This window comes from Sorex fumeus, unplaced genomic scaffold (genome assembly GCF_029834395.1).
Source record: "Sorex fumeus unplaced genomic scaffold, SorFum_2.1 ptg000155l, whole genome shotgun sequence".
NCBI classification, from domain to species: Eukaryota; Metazoa; Chordata; class Mammalia; order Eulipotyphla; family Soricidae; genus Sorex; species Sorex fumeus.
In genome coordinates this window covers 494787-522705 of record NW_026606212.1, presented here as the reverse complement: position 1 = coordinate 522705, position 27919 = coordinate 494787, and the positions used below count along the sequence as shown (strand labels likewise).

At 58.7% G+C, this 27919-nt stretch overlaps 2 protein-coding genes across 3 annotated transcripts; one reads left to right on the top strand and one right to left on the bottom strand.

Annotated features, from left to right (window-relative positions):
* Positions 1-322: 322 nt before the first annotated feature.
* On the top strand, positions 323-13952 carry ORAI1 (ORAI calcium release-activated calcium modulator 1). The gene is made up of 2 exons (XM_056107132.1): positions 323-741; positions 13026-13952. The coding sequence occupies exons 1-2, from the start codon at positions 445-447 to the stop codon at positions 13626-13628; spliced, it is 900 nt and encodes a 299-aa protein (XP_055963107.1). The 5' UTR covers positions 323-444; the 3' UTR covers positions 13629-13952.
* A 1358-nt stretch (positions 13953-15310) lies between these two features.
* MORN3 (MORN repeat containing 3) lies at positions 15311-27609 on the bottom strand. Of its 2 annotated transcripts, XR_008791234.1 has the most exons (7): positions 27500-27609; positions 23572-23730; positions 19201-19355; positions 18373-18532; positions 16037-16221; positions 15653-15806; positions 15311-15373 (listed from the first exon to the last, which is right to left on the bottom strand). XR_008791234.1 is itself a non-coding variant. In XM_056107133.1 (6 exons), the coding sequence occupies exons 2-6, from the start codon at positions 23714-23716 to the stop codon at positions 15717-15719; spliced, it is 735 nt and encodes a 244-aa protein (XP_055963108.1). In that variant the 5' UTR covers positions 23717-23730; positions 27500-27609; the 3' UTR covers positions 15622-15716. The 2 variants fall into 2 exon arrangements, 1 of the variants encoding a protein (XP_055963108.1); XM_056107133.1 differs by lacking the exon at positions 15311-15373 and having other exon boundaries at positions 15622-15806.
* Between the last annotated feature and the right edge of the window lie 310 nt (positions 27610-27919).

Below are 27919 nucleotides of genomic sequence, written 5' to 3'. Positions count from 1 at the left end.
TTCCAGGAAGAGGGCGGGAGCAGGCGGCGCCGCGCCGGGGCCTGTGGGCGGGGCCGTCGGAGGAGCCCGTCACCTGACTCCCGCGGGCCACGCCCACCCGGCGGGCCGCATGCAAATCGGCCGGCGGCGGGGAGGGCGGGCACATGCAAATCGGCCGGGGCGGCGGCCAATGGCAGCTCGCGCCGGGGTCCGGGCCGGGGAGCCGGGCTCGGCCCGCGCGCCGCCCGCCGAGCCGCCGCCCGGGCTTTGGCAAGAGGCGCGGCGGGCTGCGAGCCGTAGGGCCGCGCGCGCTCGCCGCCTTCCTGCTCGCCCTCGTCGTCGGCCGCCGGCCGGGTCGCGCCGGGCCCGCGCGGCGCAGGCGGCGGCTGCCGCGGGCGGGGGCGGAGGGAGGGAGCCGGGGGCCGCGGACCGCCGCGCCCGGCCCGCGCCTTGGCCGCGAGCTCCATGCATCCGGAGCCCGCCCCGCCCCCGACCAGCAGCCCCAGCCCCGAGCTTCCCCTCCGCGGCGGCAGCACCACCACCAGCGGCAGCCGCCGGAGCCGCCGCAGCGGGGACGCGGAGCCGCCCGGGCCGCCGCCGCCCGCCCTCGCCTACCCGGACTGGATCGGCCCGACGTACTCGGAGGTGATGAGCCTCAACGAGCACTCGATGCAGGCGCTGTCCTGGCGCAAGCTCTACCTGAGCCGCGCCAAGCTCAAAGCGTCCAGCCGGACCTCGGCGCTGCTGTCCGGCTTCGCCATGGTGAGCTCGGGCCGCCCTTGCCCTGCCCCCTCTGCTGCCCGGCCGCCGCGACGGGGCCCCTCCGGGGGCCGCCTGGGCACGGGGGCGACGGGGGCCGCGGACCCGCTTCCCTCCTGCCGCCGGGCGCTCCTCGCCGCTCCGAGGAGGGCGCCTGCAGTGCTCGGCCCGGCGCGGGCTCTGAGCCCTGGGGACAGGTGCTACAGGTGGGCGGAGGGGCGCGCGCCCGGGCTTCCCCGCCGCGTCCCCCACCCGCGGCCGGGCCGGGGCGCCGTTTCCACTCGCGAGGGGATTTCCCACCGCGACTTCCGACAGCCCCCGCCTGGGGGCCGACAGCCGCCCCCCACCTCCGGGGCTGCTGCAGGAACTTGCACTGGGTCCCGGCTGCGGGGGAGGAGGGCGGGTCAGTGCCTGCCGGACGGACGGGCCGGCTCTTGGTTTGGGGGCGGCCGGCCTCCTCTCCCGCGGCCCGGTGGAAGCAGCCGAGGGGGAGGGTGGGGGAAGGGCCTCACCCCCTGGCCCCGGGGCCTGGAATCCCGGGCGTGAGGCCCTGCCCCTGAACAATTCTAGCTCTGGGTGATGTCAGCCCGGCCTGGGGTCTGCCTGCTAGTTGGTGAGCTCAGCCCTGGGCCTGGCCCGGGAGTGGCCTAGCCCTGAATTTTCCCGGGAAGGGCGTGTGCCGCCTCTGACCCTGGGCTCCGCCGGCTCCGGGCAAAGGCTGTGAAGCCTGAACGTGGCAGGTGCCAAGCGTGTGCCCACGGCAGACACCCGTGCAGAGAGGCCAAGGCCGGGTGACTGCAGCCGGGAGGAGTTCCTGCGCTCGGCCACTTGCTGCTTGACTGACCTCGAGCAAAGCCCCCGCGCCTTCGTTTCCGATTGTCTGACTTCTCAGAAGTGGAAGGCCTGGGAGGAGAAGGGAGTATGAGTGTGTGTGTGTGTGTGTGTGAGATTCACCCACGTGCCCGTGAATCAGGGAGGGGCGCCCTAGTTTGTAGTTGGACCCATACAGTGGAATGCAGTTTCTCTCCATCTCAGATTGCGAGTCTCTTGGCCTGGAGAATCTCTAAGCATAGCTGAGCCCCCTCCCCCCCGGGCCCCGGAAGTCTTCACCCGCCTTTCCAAAGCCACGCCGCCCACTGCTCAAGCCGGACCCGAATCAGGCCCAGGCTGAGGCACGGCCACCCTGGGTGGTGTGTGACGCTCTATCGGACACTGTGCTGGCGACATCAGGAGCAGCTCTTACAATGGGAACTGGAGCAGAAACGTGCTCTTAAAACAGGCTTCTGGGGCTGGAGCAGTAGTGCAGCGTGGAGGGCGTTTGCCTTGCATGTGACCGACCCTGGTTTGATCTCCGGCCTCCCATTTGGCTCCCTGAGCACTGCCAGTAGTGATTGCTGAGTGCAGAGCCAGGAGGAACGAACCCCTGAGCATCGCCAGGTGTGATCCCCTGCAAAATGCAATAAAGACAAACAGGCTTCCCTTGCTCCGAAGAAGGTGCCGCTGCCTGGGGCAATGGATTTAGGATGGTGAGGTGCCCTGCCCCCTTTCTTTGGGGGAAGAGGGGCCTCTATACTACTCAGACCCCTTCCCCGTTAAGCAGAAGTGATGGCGACACTTGCTGGCCTGAGTCTCCTCTATCCTAAAGAAGCACCTTTAAGTCCCCTCTGCTCCCGCCTCCTGAGCCCCGGGCCACCCCAGGACCACCCTGCGCTGGATAGAGCAGTGCCCCGACTTCACTAATGGGTCCCAGGATTCTGCTGAGAAGGAAAGGCTGAAACCCAGATGAGCGTCCAAGTGGGCCCGTAACCAGGGGGTGCTGCCTTTGGGCAGGAGCCTGCGAAGGGGTTGGTCTTGCGAGTGACCCTCTGGGGGAAAGAGCGAGCTGACTGGCCTGGTCTCCGTGGCCTCTGAGTCAGCGCCCCGTGGCTTCCTGCCCCCTTAGTTTCCTTCCTTGGCCCATGCTGTCCCCTCCAGACCTGGGAAACTCAGAGCAGGTGAGTGGGAGGGAGGGTCTCTCAGGAACCTGGAGGGCACTGAGCCACCCCCCACCCATGTCCTGATGTGGGCAGATGGGCCTGGGACACCTTTGGACCTCAGTTTTCTCTGCGCTCCAGGGGACATGTGCCCAGTTGGCCAAGAACTGGCCAAGAACTTGTTGAGGGCTCCTGACTCGGCCCGTGGGACTGGTCACACAGTCTCAGTCTGTACTGCCCACCGTGGTCAGCACACAGGGTTCCTACTCCTGGCCACCCTTCTAGAGGCCTCTACGGTTGGCTCTGTTCACATCTGGGCACCTGTACAAAGCCAGGGCCCTGGATACAGCCCAGCAGGTGCCCAAAGAGCCCAGGCTCCGCTCCTGGGCTGTGCTCCCGTGCCTTAGTTTACCTTTCAGAGGATGCCAACCTTGGGCAGGCCTGCCTCCTGCAGGCCTGGGAGAGGCCCAGCTCCCCCACCTTGGGCTGTAACTTTAGCCTAAGCAGAAGATAATTGGGAAGGTCAGGCTTCTATTGTAAACAGAATGCTTTCCCCCACCTGGGATCAATTATTTTTGGATTATCTGCCTCCTCTGGTTCTCTGCCTTTTGTTGAAAGTTGCCTGGAATTTCTGTGAAAGGGCTGGAGGGAGGCTCCCAGCCTAGGTGAGACAGCCCTTCAGTGTGATTGGACTGGGGGGGGGGGGGGTTAGCCTCTGTGCACGTTAAACCTTGCTGGAGGGGGCGCTCTTCTGAGCCCCCCCAGGTAGGGTGGAACTAAAAACAGGGAGTGAGTCTAGGGTGACCCACTTGGTTCTGATCCCAGCTCTACCAGTACATCTGAGACCCGGTTGGGGCCCGGGCTTCAGCCTCCTCACATGTAAAGGGAAACGAGGCTAGTACCCACCTCGGAAGACTGAATTCTTGGTCCGGTTGATTTAGTATTTATTTACAAAGCACGTAGACCTTGCCGGCCTGGGTATCCAGGCAACTGCAAGATTCCAGCTAAGCCTGGAGGGCAGCAGCACCAGGGCTTGGGAAAGGCCTCTGGTCTGAGGCTGCGTCTGAACCCGCTGAGAACCGCCTGGTTCCCGGGAAGGGCAGCAGGGTGTGGATTTGAGGCTGTGTGGGGTACTGCAGGAGATCAGGAGATGAAGCTGGCCAGACAAGATGTGAGGCGGGGGCAGGGTCTAGACAGTTTAACAAGTTTGGATTCTTGGGGGGCTGGAGTACAGAGGGTCGGGTATTTGCCTTGCATGCAGCCAGCCCAGGTTCAATCCCCAGCACCCTAACGATCGATCCTCGGAGTTTGTCGGGAGTGATTGTTGGGCTGTTGGGCGCAGACCGGAGTAACACCTGAGCGTTGCCGAGTGTGACCCCAAAACCTTCAAGACCAAGAAGCATGAATTCTTGGGAACCTGAGAAACAGCACAGGGGTCAAGACGTTTGCCTGCATGTGGCCGATCCTGGTTTACTTCCAGCGTTTGAGGCCTTTGTTGGTCTGGCTGGCGCAGAATACCCAGGCCTCTCCTGAGCACCACTCTCCAGAGAGTTTGGACTTGGGGAGAGAGATGCTACAGCAGATAAGGCACTGCTTTGCATATTGCCGACCCGCACCGCCAGGAGTGATCCTTGAGCACAGAGCTAGGAGTAAGCCCTAAGCACTGCCAGATGTGCCTCCTCCAAAAAGAAAAAAAACCTAACCACCTAGTTTGGGCTCTGTTGTGTGGTCAGTGGGTGCTGCTGAAGGCGTGGCACGGACACTTTTCATGGTGACTTCATCCCGTGTTAGCGATGACATTCCCCAGCTCTTCCTAGCTGCTGAGTGACACTGCGCCTGGACCCTCTTTCTCCCTTACCTAGCCCTGCCATTAAAGTGATGTAGAAATAGGGTGCTCATCGCAGTCGAGGGGTTCCGGGTGTGGGTTGTTGCCTGCTGGCCATGGGTACGTGGGATTTTGCTGACCACCCGAAGAGAGGGTGCCCTCCACCCCGACCCCCAGATGCGGCCGTATTATTTCATGGGGGCTGCTTTATCTTTCGGAGTTTCCAGCGGGATGTGGATAGCTGTGTGGAGAAAGACAGACAGATGGGTTTAAGCTCCCTGGGACAGTGGTCAGGGCCTGGACCCTTGGGAGGGGAAGTTTCAGGGAAAGCTGGAAGTGAACCAGCAGCTTTCTCTCCAGATAGTCTGGAGAGGGCTAGGACTTGGCAGTGCTCGGGCGCTCCTGTGTCTGTGAAGTGTGGGGTCCCCCCTGCGCCCCCCAAGCAGCTGCAGCCTCACCTGAAAGACCAGAAACAGTATTTCCAGCGTGGCAGGTGCCGCGACCTCAGTGGATTCACCCACCTTTGGTGGCCTGTGTCTCTGTGCCAGTGCAACTGGAATTTCAGAAACGACAGCCCTCCACCATGCCCTGCGTGGGGAGCTGGGCCCCCGCGGGGGAGAAAGCGGACCCCAGATGGAAGTCGCAGCACGAACGCTTGCTTCCCAGGCAAATGTGCGTTGGCTGCGGTGTGTGTCCAACGTGGGCCCAGGGCTCTGCTCTGCTCCTGCCACTCAAGCCCCCAGCACCGGGCCCTACCCCCCCGGGCCCGTCCCATCCCTGACGTTCACTTAGCCTCAGTGTCCCAGGGCCCGATCCTATTGTGATCGTGTCTGGGTGGGCCCGGGAGGTGGTCCAGAGGGTAGGGAGCTTGCCTCGCATGCAGCCTGCCTAAGTTAGACCTCTAGCACCATGCACGGTCCCCTGAAAGCCCACCAGGAGTGATCCCTGAGCACAGCTGGGTGTGGCCCCCAAACCAGAAAGACATGACAGTTAACAGACATAAAAATGCATGGTTCAGGGTGCCAGAGAGTTGGGCCCACAGGGCTGAGCACCTGCCTTGCAGCTGGGAGAGAGAGACCTGATTTCGCCTCCAGCGTTGCATGGCCCCCCGCATGAGCAGCCCCCCACTCACATACACAGCTGAGATCGCCACTGAGATCTTTTAAGGTACAAAACGGGGCACTGGAGTGAGAGTATAGTGAGGACGCAGCTTTAATCCCCGGCACTGCCTATGGTCCCCCAGCACTGCTGGGGTGATGCCTGAGTGCAGAGCCAGGAGTAAGCCCAGAGCACTGCCAGGTATGCCCCCCCCAATAAATAAAAATACACACATAAATAAATAAATTACCAGATTAAGGAGTTGGGAAAGGAAAAGTGAAATCTTTAAGGGATCGCAGTAAGTTCTCATCGGGGTTCCAGGCCCCTGTGGGACTTAGGGCTAAAATACCCGCAGGTTGGTCTGATCTTCATTTATTCCCCAGCGGCGGGGGAGGAGGGCCTGGTGCTGGGGGCGAGAGTGGCAGAAGCAGAGCCCTGGGCCTGTGTTGCGGGCACCGCAGCCAACGCATTTGCCTGGGAAGCAAGCGTTTCTGCTGCGGCTTCCGTCTGGGGCCCGCTTTCTCCCCTGCAGGGACCCAGCTCCCCTCGCACACTGGAAATTCTCAGGTGGATGTTTCCACGATTGAAGGCGTGTAGTTCCAGCCTCACGAGACCACACGCCTGGGGATTGGGGAGACTCGGAAGGGAAGGGCTGAGAAAGCCGAGACCCCACCGCTGGCCCCTGCAGCCAGCCGCACATCCAGACTAGTTAAGGACATAGAGGCGGTAAGGATGCGCCAGGGTTTTCCCTTTCTGCCGGGGCCTCTCCCCTTGAGCGGTAACCCCCACCCCAGTTGCCCCCATGGTCCGCGGCTCCTGGCTAAGTAGTTCAAGGCGATTGTGAGGCAGAAGCCGCCGCCCTTGCCTATCGCTTGTTCTCGGGGTGTATTGTTTGGGGGAGCTTTTCATATTCTCTTATGTGTGTGCGTCTATTTATAGAAGCATTGGAGCACAGGACTGTTGCTGTCCCGTGTAAGTCGCAGGGCTGGGACACCCTCCTGTCCTAAGAGACGTGTGCCTTCCCTAGGGACCCTCCTGCTCGGACACCCCAGGCCTCCCCAAAGCAGGGAGTAGAGGAAGCCAGCTGGGCAGGGCTGGACCAGCAGGCTCGGGGGGCTCAGTGGAGCCCCATGGATGTTTGGCCTGAGGAGAGGCTGGTATTCGGGTGAGGCTGGTATTCGGGTGTGGAGACCGGCCGTGCCTGCCCCTTGGGAGGTCGTGTGGTCCTAAGCGTGGAAGCGGGGCGTGTTGAGGCTGGTGGTCCCCGTGCCAGGGCTGGGCAGGCCCGTGCTGACGAGCAGCTGTTTTATTTTGGGCTCGGGCAGAGCTGCGGCTATATTTACCATGCACGGCGACCAGCAACCCGATCGGATTCAGCTCTGGCTGACCCCGCCAGCTCCTACGAGGCCCCCTGGCCTGGCCCTCTGGCAGGGGAGAGTCCCCAGGTGGGGAGCGACTGCACAGAGCTGCGTTTTCCAGCGGGGTCCAGGGTCGGTGCCAGCCATTCCTCTGCCCCCTGCGTGGCCCCGGTGAGGCAAGCGTGCTGCCAGCCTGCCGGGTCGGGCTTCCAGGAACTGACCCGCCCAGGGTCACAGGGTTTCTTCCGGGGTCCCTTCCTCTTTGCCGGCCAAACTTCCCATCCCCAGAACCTCAAGGACAGCTGGCCAGGGGTGGGTCCCCAGATCAGTGCGTCCCAGCTGCTGCATTTTCCAGCCAGATGTGGCTGATAGGTGAGGGCCTTGCTCAGCACCTGGCCACGTGTGGTTTGGGGCTCACATTCTCCTTGTGCCCCAAATTTAAGAGGTGGAGAGGTCAGAGTGGTAGTCAGTGGGGAGGGCGCTTACCTTGCACGTAGTCAGCCCAGGTTCCATCCCCCGCATCTCAGGTCCTCTGCTGAGCACTCTCAGGAGGAATTCCTGAGCCCAGAGCCAGGAGGAGCCCCTGAGCATCGCTGGGTGTGACCCCAAACAAAAACAAACCCTTAGAACGGGGATTTTGCTGCCTTCTTCCTAGAAGGGGTTGACTTTGATTCTGTCCTGAGATGAGGGAGTTCCAGGTCACGTCCTCACTTTAAGCAGGGGTTGGTGCGCACCTGGCAGTGCTGGCCCGCTTGCCCGCTGTGGGGCTGGAGGACTAAGCCGGGATCCAGTCGGGGCTGAGCCTCTGCTCTCTGCCCTGTGCTGTTCCTTTAATGGAGGTTTCTGAGCAGCTCCGAGGCCTGGTGCTGGGGTGACACTTCGGCCGCCTCTGAGCTGGTCTCGTGTGTCCGGCAGGAGCAGCTTGGGAAGGCCGTTGTCTCACCATGTTCTCACGTGGCAGGAGGACTGAGGGATCCTGGGGTCTCTGAGGACCCCATCATCTCCCCAGTGACCCACTTCCTGTCACCCATAGCTGGTATGTTCTTTTCAGCAGACTTGGGAGTATAGGCTTGGGGAGACCATCGCCTATTGTGACAGCCGTGTGAGGGAGCCATTCTGCCACCTCCTTTGCCCACGGGCTTTGACGCCAAGTAGTCTCAAGGTCAAATACCAGCCCCCCCCCCCCCCCGCCCCATGCTTCGGAGCCCAGAATCCCGGGACCATGCACTGCCCCCTCTCAGCCTGTTTCCTCCTTGGTGACGGAGCCTCTGTCACTCCTAACCGCTGGCCCTGGATGTTCCCTGCCATGTCCTGCCGCTCTTCTGGGGCCATGCCTGGCAGTGCTCAGGCTAGGGGAGCACTCACTGCCGACGTCCCGTGCTGTCAGGCGCAGGGCCTGGATGCTGGAGGTGCCAGCAGACACACCGACACACACTTCACACACACACACACACACACACATACACACCCCTTACGGCAGATGCAAGCCACTGGCCCATTTGGGAACCAGCATCAAGAAGTTGGAAGGCTTGTTTGTGGTCACCAGCTTTTGGTCTTTTTATTTTATTTGGGGGCACCCTCCTGGCTCTGCACCCAAACATCACTCCAATGGGGCCTAGACTAGATGTGCTGCTGAAGACTGAGCCCAGGGTGGTCACATGCAAGGCAAATACCCATGGCTGCATGCAGGGGAGGGCTGTGGGGTGTGTGTGTGCGTGTGTGTGTATGTGTGTGGTGGGGGGGTATCCTGCTTCCACCACCAGCGTGTGTGTGTGTGTCTGTCTGTGTCTGTGTGTGTTCTGCTTTCACCTCCAGTGTTCAGGCCGGCACCTGACAGTCCGGGAGTTTCCGGTGAGTGCCCCGCTGGCCAGTGGACTTGGCAGCCCAGCCGAGGCTCCTTGCTTGGCCCTTCCCTGGTTTCTGGTTTCAGCTTCCGGGGCAGCTGGCCAGCACAGGAAGAGGTAGAGTTGGGGGGTGGGGCTGCAGCAGGAGGCACATGCCTCTGAGGGCACCCCTCTTCTCCAGTGTGAGCAGCCTGACAGGGACCAGGGGCCTCAGGATGGGGTCCCATGCTCCACACCCAGATACCGCTAGGAAATCTTGGGATTGGCGTTAGGCCACCCTTGGTCTTTAAACAGTTGAGATCCCGAATGGCACCGCCCCAGGTTTATACGAACCGTTTTGTGAGGTCTGGGGCCAAAACCTTCGTGCAATCCTCAGCACAGGGAGTTCTCTGGCACGGTCTGGTACAGGGAGACTGAGAAGCCGTGTGAATGTCTCCTGCAGCTCTGCCGGTGTTCGGATGGTGTCATACGAGATTCTGGTGGGCTTGAACCCCACATCCACTCTCCCTTGCATGGTGCCCCGCCCTTCTGGGGGCCGGGCTGTGCCAGGCTCATCCAGGGAAGCGGGAGCGCTGCAGAGCGGACGGCAGGCCTGATTTGGCCCCTCGTACTCTCTGGGCAACAACACCCCTCGAGAGGACACTAGGACCCCCAGGAGGATTGGGGTTCGGGCTGGGGATTGGGTTCCTCCTGGCGGTGCTAGGGATCTAACCAGGACCAATCACGTGAAGAGCAAATGCCGTAGCACTGGCACTCTCCCCCAGAAGATTTTTTTTTTTTGCTTTTATTTTTTTTGGGGGGGGAGGGTCAACCCGGCAATGCACAGGGGTTCCTCCTGGCTCTGCACTCAGGAGTTACTCCTGGCAGTGCTCAGGGGACCAAATGGGATGCTGGGAATCGAACCCGGGTCGGCCGCGTGCAAGGCAAACGTCCTACCCGCTGTACTATCTCTCCAGCCCCATCCCCCAGAAGATTTTTTTGAACGTTTATTTGAACTTATTCCTTTGGGCCACATCCAGTGGTGTTCAGGGTTACCCCTGGCTCTGCACTCAGGAATTACTCCTGGCGGGGCTTGAGGGACCATATGGGGTGCCAGGGATCAAACCCAGGTAGGATGTAGGCAGGCCAGAGCCTTCCCCGCTATTTAATTGTTCTGGTCCCCCCTCTCTGTAGATTTCTCATTCTGTCAGTGGGACTGAGGTTGCTAGGCAGGAGAGCAGTTGTACAATGAAGCTGTTTTATTTTGGGAGGTACCCCTGTGGATTCTCAGCCAGGCTGTTGAATAAATTCAGGAGCCCAAGAATACGGTGCTGCTGGGGTCCCTGGGCAACTCTATCGGTGCTGAGGACCTCCAGGACCGCATGCAGCCGTGTTCCAGGGACCATGCAGGCCAGGAACCAAACCCCCAGTGCTAGACAGATGCCCTAACCACTGCACAATCTTATAGCCCCAAGCACTTTTTTTTTCAACCTTTGGGGCCATACCCAGCAGTGCCCAGGGGACCATGCGGTGCCAGGCCCGAGACCCTTGGCTCTCACACATGCATGCTCACCCGCGTGTGCTTCCAGCCCTTTGAGCCATTTCTGGGCTCCCGTAAAGGGCACTCAGAGTGATCCAAAACACAGAACCAACAGTTCACTTTCCCGCAGCGCCACTGAGCCGGACACTTTCCTTTGGTGTGGTAGCCCTGAGTCAGCTTTGTCCCCTGCGCAGACCTGGGAACTGAGGCCCAGATGGTGGAAGGAACTGGCCAGTGTCCCGCAGCTTCAGATTGGGCCGAGATAGGGTTCGAGCCGGCTTCTGCTGGAGCCCAAGCTCCAGACCCTAGCCCTTGGAGTGGTTCAGGGGGATGGCCGGGAACAGGGGCCATTGTTAACGGAGTGGGCTGCCCCTGTTGGCCCCTGCTCTGAGCCTGCTCAACCCGTAATGGACAGTCCAGGAAGGCCCTTTATCTGTGCTGCATTTCTGCCACTGGCCTGCTGCCCGCTGCCCGCTGCCGCACTATCTGATCGCCTCCTTCACATGAGGGTGCTTGCAAGGTGAGAAGCTGCGGGTGGCAGGTGCCCCGAGTCACCCCAGATCCATGTGCCTCCAGGAATTGGGGGGGGGTGTAATGGGCACGTCAGCTTAGGCTGGTGGAGGAGGTGGCCGCAGGGCTTAGGAACAAGCCAGCCCATGGCACTGACCACAGACTGAACTTCTGAGAAGCCTCTGGGTGCCCTGTGGGTCCAGCACTGTTCTCAGAAAGGGCCAGGTAGTTTCGGTCCGCCCTTCACGCCCTACCGAGGCCACCAGTTGCCCCCCACTAGCGGCTCTCCAGCACGGCCACGACTCCAGAGCACAGAAACCAATTTCTTAACTATCTGACTTTCAGTAGAAATACTTCCAGGGTCAATAAGTAAAATAGCAGAAATCCAAAACCAACATTTAATTCTTGAACCCAGCTGTAGAAAGCAAATCACGTCACAATGCTTTTTCAGCATGTCTGATTTGGGGGGGGGGGGTAAACTCTAAATTATAGTGGTGAATCTTTTATTGAAACAATGAATCTAATCAAAGCAGATAGAGTGTTAACTAGAATTCATCTGCCCCACAGGGACTGGGAGGGGTGGGGGGTGGGGTTTTATTGGGGTTCTTCATGGTAAAAAAAAATGTATTGGTAAAGGGAAATGTGTTTGATATTTGCATGACTGAGACCTAAACTTGAAAGCTTTGTAACCTTTCCCAAGGTGATTCAATAAATAAAAAAAAAAAAAATTAAAAAAAAAAAAAAAAGAAAGGGCCAGGCCTCGACTGGTGGCCCCGTGTCTGTGCACCCGCCCACCGTCCTTATCCTCACAGCTAGGCATGGAGCGGGCGTGGACAAGGGCATGTACAGCCAACAGGGAAGGTGGCTGGTTAGCAGGTTTTGTTTTGGGGCCACACTCAGGGTGCTCAGGGGCTGCTCCCCACTCAATGCTCAGGGTTGCTGCCAGCTGTGTTTGGGTCCCAGGTCTGGGATCAAACCGGGGCTCTAATATCTATGCACAGTACGTGCTCCCACCCTCTGTGCTCTCGCCAACCCGCCAGCAGTTGGTTTTTGTTTGGCTTGGGGGACGCACCCCACTGTGCTCAACATTTACTCCTGGCTCTGTGCTCAGGGATCTTTCCTGGTGGCGCTGTGGGGCCCTGTGCTATGTTGGGGATTGAAGTTGGGTCTGCTGCATGTACGGCGGTGCCTCAGCCTCTAGTCGCTCTCTGCTGTCTCTCCTGTTCCAGCAATGGCTTTGTCCAGTTTAGCTGGAGGGGAGGGGGTGGATCGCCATATGTGGTGCCCGGGATCGAACCCGGGTCAGCCACATGTATGGAAAGTGCCTGCCTGCTGTATTCTCTCCAGTCCCCAGCAGCGATTGCTTTTGGTTTGTTGGGTTTTGTTTTGGGAATTTGGTTCGGCTTGTTTTTAGATAACACTGGGCAGGGTGGGGGGCCTGGGGTGCTACTCTGAGCCCGAGGGTAGCTCCTGGTGCTACTTCGAAGACCATACAGTGCTGGACATCAGGTCTTCTGCATGCAGAGCATGTGGGCATGTTCCCAGCCTTTATTTTTTCCTTTTACTGGCAGTAAAATCTACCTGACGTACCACTTCCTGGGTTTTTTTTTTTTTTTTGGCTTTTTGGGTCACACCCAGCGATGCACAGGAGTTCCTCCTGGCTCTGCACTCAGGAATTCCTCTTGGTGGTGCTCAGGGGACCATATGGGATGCTGGGAATCGAACCCGGGTTGGCCACATGCCAGGCAAACGCCCTACCCGCTGTGCTATCAGCTCCAGCCAACCACTTCCCGTTTGAACCATTTCTGCTGTTTGAACCATTACTGCGTAATGCGAGCAGTGGGCAGTTTGGGGGTGAGGGGTTCACTGGGTGGGGGCCTTCAGGTAGCTGTCAGCCTCGTCCTGCGACGTCCCCAGATCGCCCCGTGTAGGAGGCAGCTCAGGCCCCGAGGCTTCCCTGCACATGTGTGACCCGTGGGCAGCAGGGCAGGGTCTCAGATCAGGCAGCCCGGGCCCCCGCCCCGCTTCCTTCAATCTGCATGAGGGCCGGCGTCGCCACCGTCCGTAGGTGTGGAAACTGAGGCTCAGAGAAGCCCAGGAGGGTGGAGAGTCCCGGGGCCTGGGCCGCACTGATCCCCCACCCCTGTGCCCCGCCTGCAGGTGGCGATGGTGGAGGTGCAGCTGGACGCAGACCATGACTACCCACCAGGGCTGCTCATCGCCTTTAGCGCCTGCACCACGGTGCTGGTGGCCGTGCACCTGTTCGCGCTCATGATCAGCACCTGCATCCTGCCCAACATCGAGGCCGTGAGCAACGTGCACAACCTCAACTCGGTCAAGGAGTCGCCGCACGAGCGCATGCACCGCCACATCGAGCTGGCCTGGGCCTTCTCCACCGTCATCGGCACGCTGCTCTTCCTGGCCGAGGTCGTGCTGCTCTGCTGGGTCAAGTTCCTGCCCCTCAAGAAGCAGCCGGGCCAGGTGCGGCCCACCAGCAAGGCCCCGAGCGAGGGCGCGGCGGCCAACAGCAGCGCGGGCGGCATCACCCCGGGCCAGGCCGCCGCCATCGCCTCCACCACGATCATGGTCCCCTTCGGCCTGGTCTTCATCGTCTTCGCCGTCCACTTCTACCGCTCCCTGGTCAGCCACAAGACGGACCGGCAGTTCCAGGAGCTCAACGAACTGGCTGAGTTCGCCCGCTTGCAGGACCAGCTGGACCACAGGGGGGACCACCCCCTGAACCCCGGAAGCCACTATGCCTAAGCCCCCACCCGCACTGGGCACTTGAGCGCGTTGGCCTTAGCCCGCCCGGGCAGAGGGGAGGGGAGAGGCTTTTTTGTAACGAGAAACTCACAGCACTTTGGAACTTTCCTCTGAGAATCCGCACTTCCGTTCTTCCACCTCCGGGTGCTCCCATTTGGAGACCACCGGCAGGGGCCAGCTTGGGGACAGACACTGCCTTTGTCCCTCCGTGCCCCGTGCCGGTGCCACCCGGTTGCTTCCTGCCCCCTCCCCCTCCTCCCCATTCAGGGTCGAGTGTGTGCGTGTGTGTGTGCGCGAACACAATATATTCATAAGGGACACCTCGCGCGTCTGTTAGTGGGGTCCGGGCTGCCGGGTACGATGTCGCCGGGGCCCCGGGGGCGCAGCCTCTGAGCATATTGTTCTCCATTCTCCGGGAAATTGCGTGAAGAGTAAGGAGGCGTCCAGAGTGCTCGGTGCTATTCTGCGCTCCCCACACCGCTCCTTGCTGGCCACAGGGACTACAGAGAGGGGAGTCTGTTCTGTGGCCTGCCCAGCACTGCTTTTGGTGTCAGTTTTTGGGCCACACCCAGCAGTGCTCAGGTTACTCCTGACTCTGCTCAGGAATCACTCCTGGCAGTGCTCAGAGGCCCTCATGGGATGTCGGGGATTGAACCCGGGTCAGCCGCGTGCAAAGCAAACACCCCCCCCCTCCTGTGTCCTATTGCTCCGGCCCCCGGTGTGTCTTTGTTTTATGTGTGTTTCAGCTTAAAGACACCTTGTTGACTGGTCCCCAGTGGAGTGGGCCTCACACAGCTTTTAGCCAGGCCCGTCACAGCCCTGAGGAAAACCCGCATGGAAAAGACGAGGGTTCGAACCGGGCACTAGGATTGCCTTGCACACGGCCGACCCAGGTTCGATTCCCAGCATCCCATATGGTCCCCTGAGCACTGCCAGGAGTAATTCCTGAGTGCAGAGCCAGGAGGAACCCCTAAGCATCACCAGGTGTGACCCAAAAAGAAAAAAAAAGTTTGCTGTATAGATTTGCAGATAATGAAACTGCCAATGTCCTTCCTCGGAGCATCCCTTTCTGCCTCAAGGCAGGGTGTGTATTTGTGGGGGATCACCCTCAGGCCTGTGGGCAGCCTTGGATCCCCTCCCAGAAGGGCGTGTCAGTGCCCTGGCCTCCTCACTCAGGGCTCTCCCCTCTGAACCACTGTTAGGGCCTCCTGTTCCAAGCTGACGCTCCCTCTGGCCCCTGGGCCTCCCTGCATCCCTGAGCTGGGGTGCTCCTGTTTCATTTTCTGGGCAACACTTGGCAGGGAGGCAGGTGGGACTTAGCAGGGACTGGCGGGGGGACTGTGTGTGGTTCCGGGAATGGATCTGGGTTGCCTGTGGGACAGCGCTGACCCTGCAGCATCTCTCCGGCCCCCGCAGGCATGCCCAAGGTGCAGATGCAGACCAGTGGGAGGTGGTCTGCTGCCCAAGCTCCCCCGCTCCCCCATGGCACTCCATTAACATCACCAGGTTCTCCTTTATTCTCACACACTCAGGAATAGTTCCAACCAGGGGTCTGACAAGGAACAGGAGTCACCTCGCCCAGCCTGGGGGCGAGTGTGAGCACCCCATTGGCAAAGACTGGTCCAGTGCTGGATGGGCAAGGGTGCCCTCGGAGGGTGCCCCAGCTGAGCCCAGAGCCTACAGGGACCATGCCAGTCTGAGTGGTTGGTGACACCAGCTGGTTTTCTCCTGAAGCTCCAGGTTCACTGCCAAGGCAAGGGGTTGCTGGGAGCTGGAGATCGACGCTGCTGCTTTCGGGCCAGCATCGCCCATGCCAGGAGGGGCTGGCACACCAGGCTCCACCAGATAGCGCCAAGGGTGGGGCCAGGGCAAGCCACCCCTGGGGTGTCCAGGCAGGACTCCTGTGAACTGGTCTTTGAGCTTTGGAGGGGAGGTTTGCACGGGGACTGGCCGCCCACTTCCCAGGGCAAGGAGACCTGGACTGAGGCGTGGGCACACCAAGGGTGGCGATGAGGTCACCTCACCTGGCCCGAGGCGAGCTGCTGGGCTGCGTCAGTGCGAAGCCTGTGTGTCCGCAGTCCTGCTGGGCTACACACCCGATTCACTCTCTCCTTCCTGTGCTTTCGTGAACTGGGCCAGGGCTTCCTCCAGCACGCCGTCGGGGTCTGCAAGTTTGATCTGGAGGGAAACAGTCAGAGGTCAGATCCAGGTGCGTGAAAACCTAGGCTGTTGGCTGCGAAGAGTAATGCCAGCCTCCGGGTGCTGCCCGCCTCCGTGGGAACGCTCGAGCTGAACACGGAAGCGTGTCTGCTGTCTGGGCAGGCAGGTGTGGCCCAGGTTCTATTCATACTCTCACACTCGCTCGCTCTCTCCCTCCCTCCCTCCCTCCCTCTCGCAGGGCTGCCCACCTCAGGAATGGGGAACTGTGTGGGCTTGGGGGCTTCATCGCGGCCAAAGTCGATCATGGTGCCACACTTGGCCACGTCGTCCACCCAGAAACCTTCGAACAGCTGTCCGCGGTCCAGGTGGAAGAAACGGCCCTTCCCGTTCTTCATGCCTTTCTCCCACTGGCCCTCATAGCGGTTTCCATTCTCTGGGGGAAAGTAGAGAGGGTATGAGCGCTGGGCACAGCAAACCCGTGGGCAGGCCGGCCTGTCTGTCACCTCTGGGTGATACCATTCTGTCCAGGAGCTGGAGGAACCATGCTGATGGCGAGTTTGTGCCCTGGGGTCCACCGTTTCCACAACAAATGTGGCTCACTTCCCTGAACTTGAATTCTCTCAGCCTCCTTTCGGGCAGGGCAGGTACAGCCCGGCAGGCCCTGACACTCCCACGCTCAGCTGGGCAGCCGTTGTTCTTCCTGACCTTCCTCCTCAGACAACTGGAAGGAACGAAGGAACCACACCTCCTCCTGCTGTTTGTAGAAGGTTATGTGTGTGTATTTGCAATCCAGAGGGCAGGAGCCCAAGCTTTTTTTTTTTTTTTTTTTTTTTTTTTTTAGTTTTTGGGCCATACGCGGCGGTGCTCAGAGCCTACTCCAAGCCCTGTGCTCAGGGTTCACTCTTGCCGATGCTTGGAGGACCGCATGGGATTCTGGAGATTGAACCGCAATCAGCCACATACAAACCAAAGGCCCTCTCCACTCTACTGCTGCTCCAGCCCAAATGTCTAACCCCACAGAGTGAGAACAGCAAAGCTCAGGCTTCTCAGCACCGCATGACCTCGGCTGGTCCTTTCAGCCCACGTTGCTTTTGTGACACGGAAGTCACAGTAGCACGTGCGTGCTCACACTCAGTGTTGGAAGGTTCAATGAGCAACACACGCATGAGGAGGCTGAGCGGAATTCAGCATGGATGGGCCAGCCAGTGCCTCTGTAGACGGGCAGGTCATAGGGGTTTCAGCTGTGTGAGCTTCAGGGCTCAGAGCAGCAGTGGACAGCACAGGAAGTCTGCTTGGTGGGAACGTGCTGACCCTGCACTGGCCCTGTTTGCTGACCCTGCCTCTTGCAAGGCTGAGGGGTGCGCAGCTCTGAGCACCTGCTCACAGGTACCAGGCTGAGCCCTGCACCACACGGGGCTCTTCTCACCTCCCCCCATACCTTGACTCACATGTGCATGTGCCCAGATGTATCTCCACTGTGGTACCCTGGGTCCTCACATGCAGGCAGGCATTCTGTCCCTGAGCCACATCCCCGGCTCCACATTTACCTGCATTTCACTGATGAGGACTCAGAGGTACAGTTTCAGCAAACTGACAAGCCTAAGTCAGAAACCGAAGCCTGCAGTTCCCCCAAGCCCAGACCTGAAGCGGTGACACTGCGAGGCTGCACAGGAAGCTTCTTTAACTTGGCAGCTAAAAGGTGGCCGGGGAAACAGGCATGCCCCAGGCGCAGGGGCTGGTGAGAGGAGCACAGCTGTCTGTCCCCCAACTCAGCCTAATCACATGGGAAACTGAAAAATTCAGGGGAGGAGGGGAGTGCTCAGGGGCTACTCCTGGCTTTGCTCTGGGGTCATTCCTTGCAGTGCTCAGGAGAGCATATGGGGCTGAGGAGGGAACCCGGCTTCCTGCATGCCAAGCACGCGCTCCAGTCTCTGGAGCTCTCAGGTCCATGGAGCATTTTTGGCCCCAAGCTATGTGATCTTGAGTGAGTGCGTGACAACCTCTTCATTTGTAAAGAGCATCTGCTTAATGGGAACAGTGAAATCGGCCATCTCAGAGGGAACAAGGGAGGAGCACTTGCTGGTCTGTCCATGAGGAACCCTCTTGCTTGCACGTCACAGACCCTGGTTGCATCCACCAAACTGCTGGTTCGCGGTACTTGGGGGTGCCGAGGATTGAACCCATGTCAGCTGCATGCAAAGCAAGAGCCCTAACTGCTGTCTCGTCTCTCAAGCCTCACCTCCCCTATTTACCTCAACCCACACCTGAGAGAGGCTGAGGGGCGTGGCCACACACGTTGCTAGGAGGCGGGGTTTGAAGGCGGGTGTGGAGGTTTGTGTGGGTGTGGCCAAGCTCTCGGGGGCGTGGCTAGATGTGCCAGGTGGTCATGTGTCATAAGGAGGCGGGGTTTATGGGCCAGGCTGCGGGTTTTGGGGGTGGGCGTGGCCTCGCACCCGGAAGCTGGTTTGTGGGCGTGGCCATGCCGCCAGGGGCGTGGTCAGCGGTGTCATGTGGGCGTGGCCACACAGTGCCAGGAGGCGGGGCTTGAGGGTCGCGGTCGGTGGGGGCCAGGCGGGACACTCACTCAGCCGCAACATGCCCTCCCCTTCGGGCTTGTCGTCGTACCACTGGCCTTCGTAGATGTCTCCGTTGCTGTAGTACATGCGGCCCCACCCAGTGCGTCGGTTGCCACACCACTCACCCTCGTAGTACTCCTTGGGTCCAAAGAACTGGATGCCGTAGCCCTGAAAGCACGCCCCCGTTCAGTGCCGCCGACCCTCCAGGCGCCCAGGCCAGACACCTGGACTGCTTTCCGCCGCCCCCTCGGCCCGTCCTTCCTCTGGGCTGCCATCCCCCCTAGACTTCCCTGGCTCCGCGCTCAGGAATCGCTCCCAGCGGTGCCAGGGAACCGTATGGGATGCCGGGGACCGAACCCGGCTCCGCCGTGGGCAAGGTGAGCACCCTCCCCCCTGCGTTATTGCTCCGTTTGTCCGTATTTCTAAGGGGCCTGCAGGACTGTGACCCGTTTGGGCGTTTCTCGCTCGGGGACACTGCCTGCCTCCTATCCCTCAGGACCATCCTCTGTCCTCTCGTGGTCCCGGCCCGGCCTCTGCTTTCTTGTTCCACTTTCCCACCCACCTCCATCTTGTATCCAAGCCCAATTCAAGGGAGGCTCTGATAAAAGGGAGGCCCAGGGGAAAGAAAGCCAGGAAACTAGCGGGGACAAGCAGGGGGGAGGCTGGCGGCAGGGGCTCACTTCATGGCTCCTTCCAGGCCCTCTCCTCCAGCTTCCCGTTTCCTGGCTTTTGTTCTGAAACGCCTTCAGGATCCCCCACCCCTTCCTTCTCCCACCCACACCCCATCAGACAGACACCTCACACCCCACAGGCACTCAAGCACACCATGCACTCACCGATTTCTTGTCACCTTTCCACCAGCCCGAGTATACTCTCCTGTACCTTCCAGTCTCTTTCTCAGGAAGGCTGAGGGTCCCATAGCCATCTCGCTTTCCAAACTTCCAGTCCCCCTCATAGATGGCACCTTTCTTCCAGATTTGTGTTCCTTTTCCTGGAGACACACAGAGAAGTCAGTGCTGCAGGCACGGCCGCCACCTTGCTGGGCATGGTGATGGCAGGCTTTGTCTAGGCCTGGGTCCTAGGGCCCTCAGACCTGGTGATTCCAGAGCTGGGAGAAGGCTCAGTGGCTAAGGCATGAGGCAGTGGCTGTGATCGCTGATGCCGCTGGTCTGAGCATGATCTGGGTAGTTCTGCTGGTGGTGCGCTGCCAGCTACACCACAGCCAGGCGAGTGCAAGCACTGAAACTAAAGATGCTTAGTTTTGGCACTTGATGTACCTAAGGCTGACCCAGGTTGGATTCCTCGTATCCCACATGGTCCCCTGAGCCCTCCCGAGCGTAGAGGCAGGGGTCAGCGTTTGCCCTGGTTGATCCAAGTTCGATCCCCGTTATCCCATATGGTCAGCCCTGAGCACAACCAATGGTGACAGAAAAAGATAAAAACAAAAGGTCCAGGGGCTGGAGAGATAGCACAGCGGGTAGCGCGTTTGCCTTGCACGCGGCCGACCCAGGTTCGATTCCCAGCATCCCATATGGTCATCCCAGCATCCCCTGAGCACCGCCAGGGGTAATTCCTGAGTGCAGAGCCAGGAGTAACCCCTGTGCATCGCCAGGTGTGACCCAAAAAGCAAAAAAAAAAAATTTAAAAAAAAAAAGGGTATGTTTTGAGGATAGGGAAGCATATGGCTCCGTGGTAGAACTTTCATGTTACAATTATGAGGTTCTGGGTTTAGTTCCCAGCACCACTAAAAAAATGTTCAAGGGTCTGAAGCTGGAGAGATAGTAGTTTGTAGGACACATGCCTTGCACATGACTGACCAGTTGAATCCTCAGCATTCCATATACTCCCTAAAGCCCTGCCATGAAAAAAAAAAAAAAGCCCTACCGTGATTGACCTCTGAGCACCACTGAATGTGGCTCAAACCATCTCCAAAATATTATTTGAGCATTGTGAATACAAATGTGACCTGGGGTGTCGGGCCCAAGCCTGGATCTTATGGGATTTAGGGGCTAAAACCTGACTGGTCACGTGCAAGGCAAGCACCCTGTTTATAACTGCCCTTAAAATTGTTAGTGGACCAGAGAGATAACACAGTAGATGTGGCGTTTCCCTTGTACGCGGTTAACCCGGGTTCAATCCCTGGCATCCTATATGGTCCCCAAGCACCGCCAGGAGTAATTCCTGAGTGCAGAGTCAGAGTATGCCCTGAGCATCGCCGGGTATGACCCCAAAAGACCGACAACAACAACAAAATTGTGCTTGCTTTTCGGCCACACCTGGCTGTGTTCAGGGATTACTCCTGGTTCTGAGCTGAGGATTCGAACCCGGGTCCACCCTACATACTTCCTCTTTGACGCCTTCAACCTTATTTTCTTACGCTCTCAAATCAGGAAGTTGGCATCGGCGGACCCCGCCCCCTGGCAATTCTAGCCAATCAGCCTCCACACCCAACGCCCTGTGATTGGTTCAGCGAAGTACATGTGACCCACGTTAGACCAATGAAAGTCAGTTCCTTTTAGTCGCTTTGGGGCCTTAGGGGCATCTTGAACCGCTGCAGTGAATGGCTTATCTCTGGAAGGGAACTGGGAGAAGGAACTGAGTTAAAGGAACCCGGGGTCACTCCTGGTGAGCTCAGAAAACGGTTGCGGTGCCCGGGACCAAACCCGGGCCGGCCGCGTCTCTACGGGCCCGTGGCCTTTGCTTAAAATTAACCACCACCGTCACCAGCGCGGGAGAGAACGCCGGGAGGGGGAGGGAGAGGCCAAGTTCCATTTGGCCTCTGAGTCCAGCCGTGCCCGAACTTGTATTGATTGCTTAAGCCGGCCCACGTGAGTTTCTGTCTGGAACCACCTGGGCAGTCTGGGCAGATGCCCACGCCACCAGAGCCCTGAGCGGGACAGATGTCGTGAGACCCGCAGGGCCAGCATTGGAGTGGACGGGGCCTTGCACACACACCCATGCCTCGCCCCCATGTCCACTTGGACGCCGGCACTAGAAGAAAGTGAAGGTTTGAGGGTGCAGCAACCAAGCAGGAACAAAGGGGTGCAGCTCGCCACCGGATCTCAGCACGGAATCAGCCCGTGAGCGGGTCCAGAGACCCAGGCTGAAGGCTGCCTTCCCATGCTGGAGACACCACGCAAGGAAGCCAAGGTTAAGGGCCAGCGGAGCAACAGACTGTTGCCAGCAGTCTCGGCCCCAGAGGGAGCGAGAACAGGAGCCAAAGAGGAGACTGAGGCAGATCAGATGCTGGCAAAGCCAGAGCCACAAGGCGGTGGGTAGCCCACTAGACCCACGAGAGCCCACCAGCGAGGCCACCTGGCAGGGGCCAGACATGTGGAAAGAGCTGCTCGATGGGGGCTGGGGCTTCAGAGGAGAGAGCCAGTGCCAGGGGTGCCACCGACCACAGGGCTTTCCACCCCTCTTTATACCTACCTCTCTCTCACCTGGATCTTGACCTAGCTGGAGGCCAGAGAGCAAAGCATGCTGGGAAGTGTAGTTTTCTGTAGTCCAGAGTAAAGCAAGTGGGAGGAGGCCACATGACCAGGAGTCAGTGCTCCTGGGGCCCGTTTGTGAGCCCCTGCCCCTAAACCAGGGTGTGACGTCAGTGAGCGCCACAACTGAAGAGACTTGTCCCCAAGAAACGCTGGGCGTCGGTGCTCCCAACCAATCTCCACTGGGCGATAGCACAGTAGGGAGGGTGTTTGCCTTGAACGCAGCCGATCCTGGGCATCCCAAATGGTTCCCTGGGCACCGCCAGGAGTAATTCCTGAGCACAGAGCCAGGAGTAATACCCGAGGATAGCTGGATATGGCCCCCAAACCCAAAATCATAAAAACTTAAAAAAGAATGCCCATTCTGCAAACCTGGTCTATTCTGCCTTGTGTCCGTTCTCACAACTTCTAGCCTCTACTGCGGTTATTTTTCGGGTGGGTCTTGCCCTGTGTATGGAAGTCTGCTACAGTTTTCACTGGAGCTCAGAGGTTAGCAGAGTCCCTAGCACACAGTAGGTATGCAGCTCAGTGTTGGGAAGCCAGTGTGAGGGGAGCTCTTCCTGCCTCCCAGGGCCTCCCGTGTTCAGCACTGGTTCGGTACACCCTCCTCTGGGTACCAGGAATGAAAGTTCTGTTTGGTTTTTTTTGAGGGGGCCATACCCGGTGGTGCTCATGGCTTACTCCTGGCTCTGCACTCAGGGATCACGCTTGGCGGTTGCTAGGGGCAACCATATGGAGTGCTGAGGGAACTCTGGTCACCACAAGCCAGGCAAATGCCCTACCTGCCGTGCCGTGGCCCCACGGTATCAGGAATGATGCAGATAAAGAGGTTGACTGGGTCTTATCCTGCTTATTTGATGGCGAGGGCCACCCCAGCAGTGTCAGGGTTTACTCCTACCTCTGCGCTTAGGCATCACTTGACCATAGATGTTTCTGGGGATCTGAACTGGGGTCAGCAGGATGCAAGGCAAGTACCTTAACCCCCCTCTATCTCCTGCCCACATCGATCAGTTATTTTCCTCGTTTTGGAACTGTCCAGAGTTACTGAGGGGCCCTCCTGCTTGGTCCTCAGGGGTCACTCCCAGAAGTGTGCAGGGTTGAAACGCAGACTCCTGCCTGCAGAGTACGTGCTCCAGCCCTTTAGGCTCTCCCCCCACTGCCCTCCGTTTGATTTTGGGGCAGAGAGAGGGAAGTAAGACACCCCAAATCACACAGCTCCTCGGTGTGGGGGTGGAGGTGACTCACTGGGGTGTTCATATCTTGCAGGCACAAGGCCTGGGCTCAATCCCAGCATCCCCCCCAAACAGAAGGAACCTCAGGGTTCAAGTACAGGGCTCAAGTACAGGGCTGTGCAGCCCACATGACCCGCCCGAGGCTGGAAGCAGACACTGCTGGGCAGGCTGTGTGAAGCTGGGCCCTGAAGTCAGGGCGGGGGCCTGGCTTATACTGGAGGTGCGAAGATCAGCCATGGAGGAAACCTTAGAGCAGGAAAGTTCTAGATTCTTTGTGTTCCCCACCCTTAAAGAACCTGCAGAATTCCCCTTCTCAAGGCTCCTGCAGAAGAAGCACTTGAGGAAGGTCCAGGGTCCCCCGGGGCAGGGATGGGGTCTGAGCTCCAGGGCAGAGGGTCTCTCTTCCCCTTTGTGCTGGTTCCTGAGCATCTCCGGGAGAGCCCTGGGCCTCTCCTGCCCCCGCCACCAGGCCAGATGCCCTTACCGTGTTTCAGGTTGTCCTTCCACTCGCCCAGGTAGCGGTCGCCGTTGACGGCGTACACCTGGTGGCGGATGCCATTCCTCTGCGCCTTGCGGTCCCACTCCTTCCACAGGGGCAGCGACTTCTGTGGGCACTTGGTCACCGGCATGCCGCCGCCTACTGCTGTGATGACAGGGCAGGCAGCAGGTCAGACGCTCCGGGCTCAGCTCACGGAACACCCAGATGCCGGGCTCCCTGGGCTGGAGCCGGGCCCCGGGGAGCAGCGGGGGATGATTTGTGGTGGACGCAGCCTCTCCCGCTCCCTGCCATCTCCGGGGCCCTGTGAAGGTAAGGCTGATGGCACAATTACTTGGGCACCCCGGGAAACCAGGGAGGGAGGTTTGTGATGACACCAGGGACAGTCTGACCCCAGGCAGGGGTGAAGGTCACCTGTTTCACGCCCAGCTGACCACTGAATGTGGACACTGTGCTGACTTTCAAATTGGAGTCTGGCCTGGAACAAGCAGGGTTGTGATGCCTGGGACCCGGTTCAGAGGGTTTGAGGGCAGCCAGGCAGGGTTGAGAGACAACTGCTGGGCACGGGGGGGGGGGGGGGTCACCCCTACCCCCACCTTGAGTCCCTTATTTCTGCCTCTTCCTTCTGAGGGATACTGTAGCACTGTCTTCTTGTTGTTCATTAATTTGCTTGAGTGGGCACCAGTAACGTCTCCATTTGAGACTTGTTACTGTTTTTGGCATATCGAATACTCCATGGGGAGTTTGCCAGGCTCTGATGTGAGGGCAGGATACACTCAGTAGCTTGCTGGGCTCTGAGAGGGGCAGAGGAATCGAACCTGGGTCGGCCTTGTGCAAGGCAAACACCCTACCCGCTGTGCTATCGCTCCAGCCCTGGAAGAGCCCAGCACTGGTTCTCCTGAGTTCGCAAGCTGAGCTCCAGCTGAAGAGATGGTGCAGGGACAGGGCGCTGGCCTGGCACAATGTAGGCGCATTCTTACAGCCAGCACTGCCAGGAGTAAGCCCTGACCACTGCCCAGTGTGGGCGAAACCAAAGAAAGCAAAACAAAAGCTGAAAAATTATCAAATATTTTTAGTTTTTGTTATTTTTTTCCCTTTTTTTGTTTTGTACGTGGCTGACCGAGGTTCAATCCCCAGTACGCCCCAATTGTCCCCAAGCATGGCCAGGACTGATACCAGCACAGAGCTGGGAGTAAGCCCTGAGCACTGCTGGGTATGGCCCAAAATTGGAAAAAAGAAAAAAAGTGAATTACAAAAATTAATTGGAAAGGCCAGAGAAATAGTATAGCCAGTAGGACATTTGCCTTGCACACAGCCAAACCAGGTTTGACCTCAGCACCCCATATGGTCCCCTGAGCACTGCCAGGAGTGATTCCTGAGTGCAGAGCTAGGAGTAACCCCTGAGCACTGCTCGGCGTGGCACCAAAACCCCCAAATAAATAAATAAAATTTCAAATGAATCGGATTCAAGCCCTGAAACACCGGTGATCCTCCTGGCCTGCTATGGGTGATGCCTGAGCACTGAGGCAGGAGTAAACCCTGCACACCTCGGGTTGTGGCCCAAAAAACAAAACCAAAGAAAATAAACTAGTGAGGGGCTGGAGTGATAGCACAGTGGGTAGGGCGCTTGCCTTGCACGCCGCTGACCCGGGTTCAATTCCCAGCATCCCATATGGTTCCCTGAGCACCGCCAGGGGTGATTCCTCAGTGCAGAGCCAGGAGTAACCCCTGAGCATCATCAGGTGTGACCCAAAAATTTTTTTAAAAAAAAGGAAAAAAAAAGAAAATAAACTATTGAGGGGAAATAGTCACTGTTTTCTTCTCTTATTTCCACTAATTAAACTTTAATTCATAGGAAAAAATTAAAATAGAAATAAATTTTAGGGGCTGGAGCAATAGCACAGTGGGTAGGGTGTTTGCCTTGCACGCGGCCAACCCGGGTTCGATTCCCAGCATCCCATATGGTCCCCTGAGCACCGCCAGGGGTGATTCCTGAGTGCAGAGCCAGGAGTAACCCCTGTGCATCGCTGGGTGTGACCCAAAAAGAAAAAAATAATAAGTAAATAAATACATTTTAATTCAAGGGCCCAGGAGAGGATTCAGTGGGCTGGAACCTCCCCTCTGTGAGAGACCTGGGTCAGATCCCTCAACCACACGGGGCCCAAGAAATTCTGGGAATAGTCTCTGAACACTACTGAGTATGGCCTGAAAAACAAGAAAAAAAATTTTAAGAGTTTTGTTTTCCTGGGCTGGAGTGATAGCACAGCGGTAGGGCGTTTGCCTTGCACGCAGCCAACATGGCCGACCCGAGTTCGATTCCTCCACCCCTCTTGGAGAGCCCGGCAAGCTACCGAGAGTATCTCGCCCGCACGGCAGAGCCTGGCAAGCTCCCCGTGACGTTTTCAATATGCCAAACACAGTAACAGCAAGTCTCACGATGGAGACGTTACTGGGCCCGCTCGAGCAAATCGATGAACAACGGGAGGACCGTGACCGTGATTGTTTTCCTGAGGGGCCAGAGAGACAGTACAGTGGTGAGGGCATTTGCCTGGCATGCAGACTACTTACTGGGTTTGATCCCCAGCATCCCATATGGTTCCCTGACACTGCCAGGAGTAATTCCTGAGTGCAGAGCCAGGAGGAACCCCTAAGCATTGCCAGGTGTGGCCCCAAACAAAAACAAAAGTGCTTTCTACTGAGCACTTTCTCTCTCTCTCTCTCTCTCTCTCTCTCTCTCTCTCTCTCTCTCTCTCTCTCTCTCCCATCTCAAAACTTCCAAATAAACCTGTTTTCACTGAAAAAAAATTTTTTTAACTTCATTAATTAACTGAAAAAAAAATCAAGGTAGGCCCACGGATATAGCTCATCAGAACAAAGCATTTGTTTTGAGGGAAGAAGAGATTTGGGCCACACCTGGCTGTGCTTGGGCCTGACTTCTGGTTCTGAACTTGGGAACCATCCTGACAGAGCTCAGGGACCATATATGATCCTGGAAGGACCGAACCAGGGTCCGCTCCATGCAAAGCCAGCACCTGACTTGCTGAGGCCCTGGGTTCGATCCCTGGCACCAACATCAACAGCAGCTACAGCATCGCCAATTTCCCCAGTGCCGGTGATAGAACCCAGGGCCTTAAGCTGAGCTCCATCCCAGCTGTGATAAGAGTAATGGTCAATACATCCATCCAACAGACTTTGCATATCGTTACTATCAATGGAAGCTGAGTATCAGGTCCCCTACGGGCTATGGAAATAAAAGCCAACACTAAGCTTTAGTCATCTTGGCTGGCAGTTGAGATCAGCAATGTGCAGGAAGGGGTTAACCCCTTATGAGTCTAAACTGGTGCTCTCGGGCTGGAGCAATAGCACAGCGGGTAGGGTGTTTGCCTTGCATGCAGCCGACCCGGGTTCGATTCCCAGCATCCCATATGGTCCCCTGAGCACGCCAGGGGTGATTCCTGAGTGCAGAACCAGGAGTAACCCCTGTGCATGGCCAGGAGTGACCCAAAAAGCAAAATAAATAAATAAATAAAAATAAAAAATAAACTGGCACTCTCCGTGGTTTACTCAGAATTGTAAGCGAGCCTAAAATCTGGTAGCTTTTGCTGCGGTTGGGTTTGGTTTGGGGGCCACGCCCGACGGTTACTCATGGCTCTGCATCCAGGGACCAGATCCGGCAGGCTGGGGGTTGGGGGGGGCGGGGGCTGGAGTGTCACCGGCTGGGCGCCGTGCCCCTCCTAGCGCCTCGGCCATCTCTTACTGCTCAGCCCTGCCCCGTGAGGTCATCCTTTGCCCACCCTGGATTCCTAACGGGCACGTGGGCTCAGGGCCTCAAGACTGGGCTCGGCTCCAAGTAACAGCCGTGGCCAAGAGGAAGACGGGATGCGCTCGGGGTCCACCCCCTGCGCCCTGCGCTCACCCGCGCGGCGGAAGCTCAACTCGGGGTCTGCGTCCTCGGCGCTGGGGTCGCCCAAACGGCGGCCGGCTCGCTCCAGCGTCGCGGGTCGCCAGGGCAACGCGGGCCCGGCCCGCCCCTTCCCTTCCCGCCGCGCAGTGCGCGGGCCCCGCGGGTGCTGGGCGGGCGGGCCGGGGGCGGTCAGCGCCCGCGGTCACCGCCCTCCCCCCCTCTCTCAGGCATTTGGGCACCTCCAGGGATCGCCCCAGCGACTGCTGCGGACGCCAAAGGGTTAAAGGCCCCGCCGCCGAGTTGCAAGGACAAAGCGACCGTGCTGGAAGCCACAGCCCAGCCTCTGGGGGGTTCTTGTCTGGTGGGGGGTCTCCTGGACTCCTCTGAGAGTTCGAGGGGCGCTGTCCCGCCGGCCCTGGCGCGGTGGGTTCA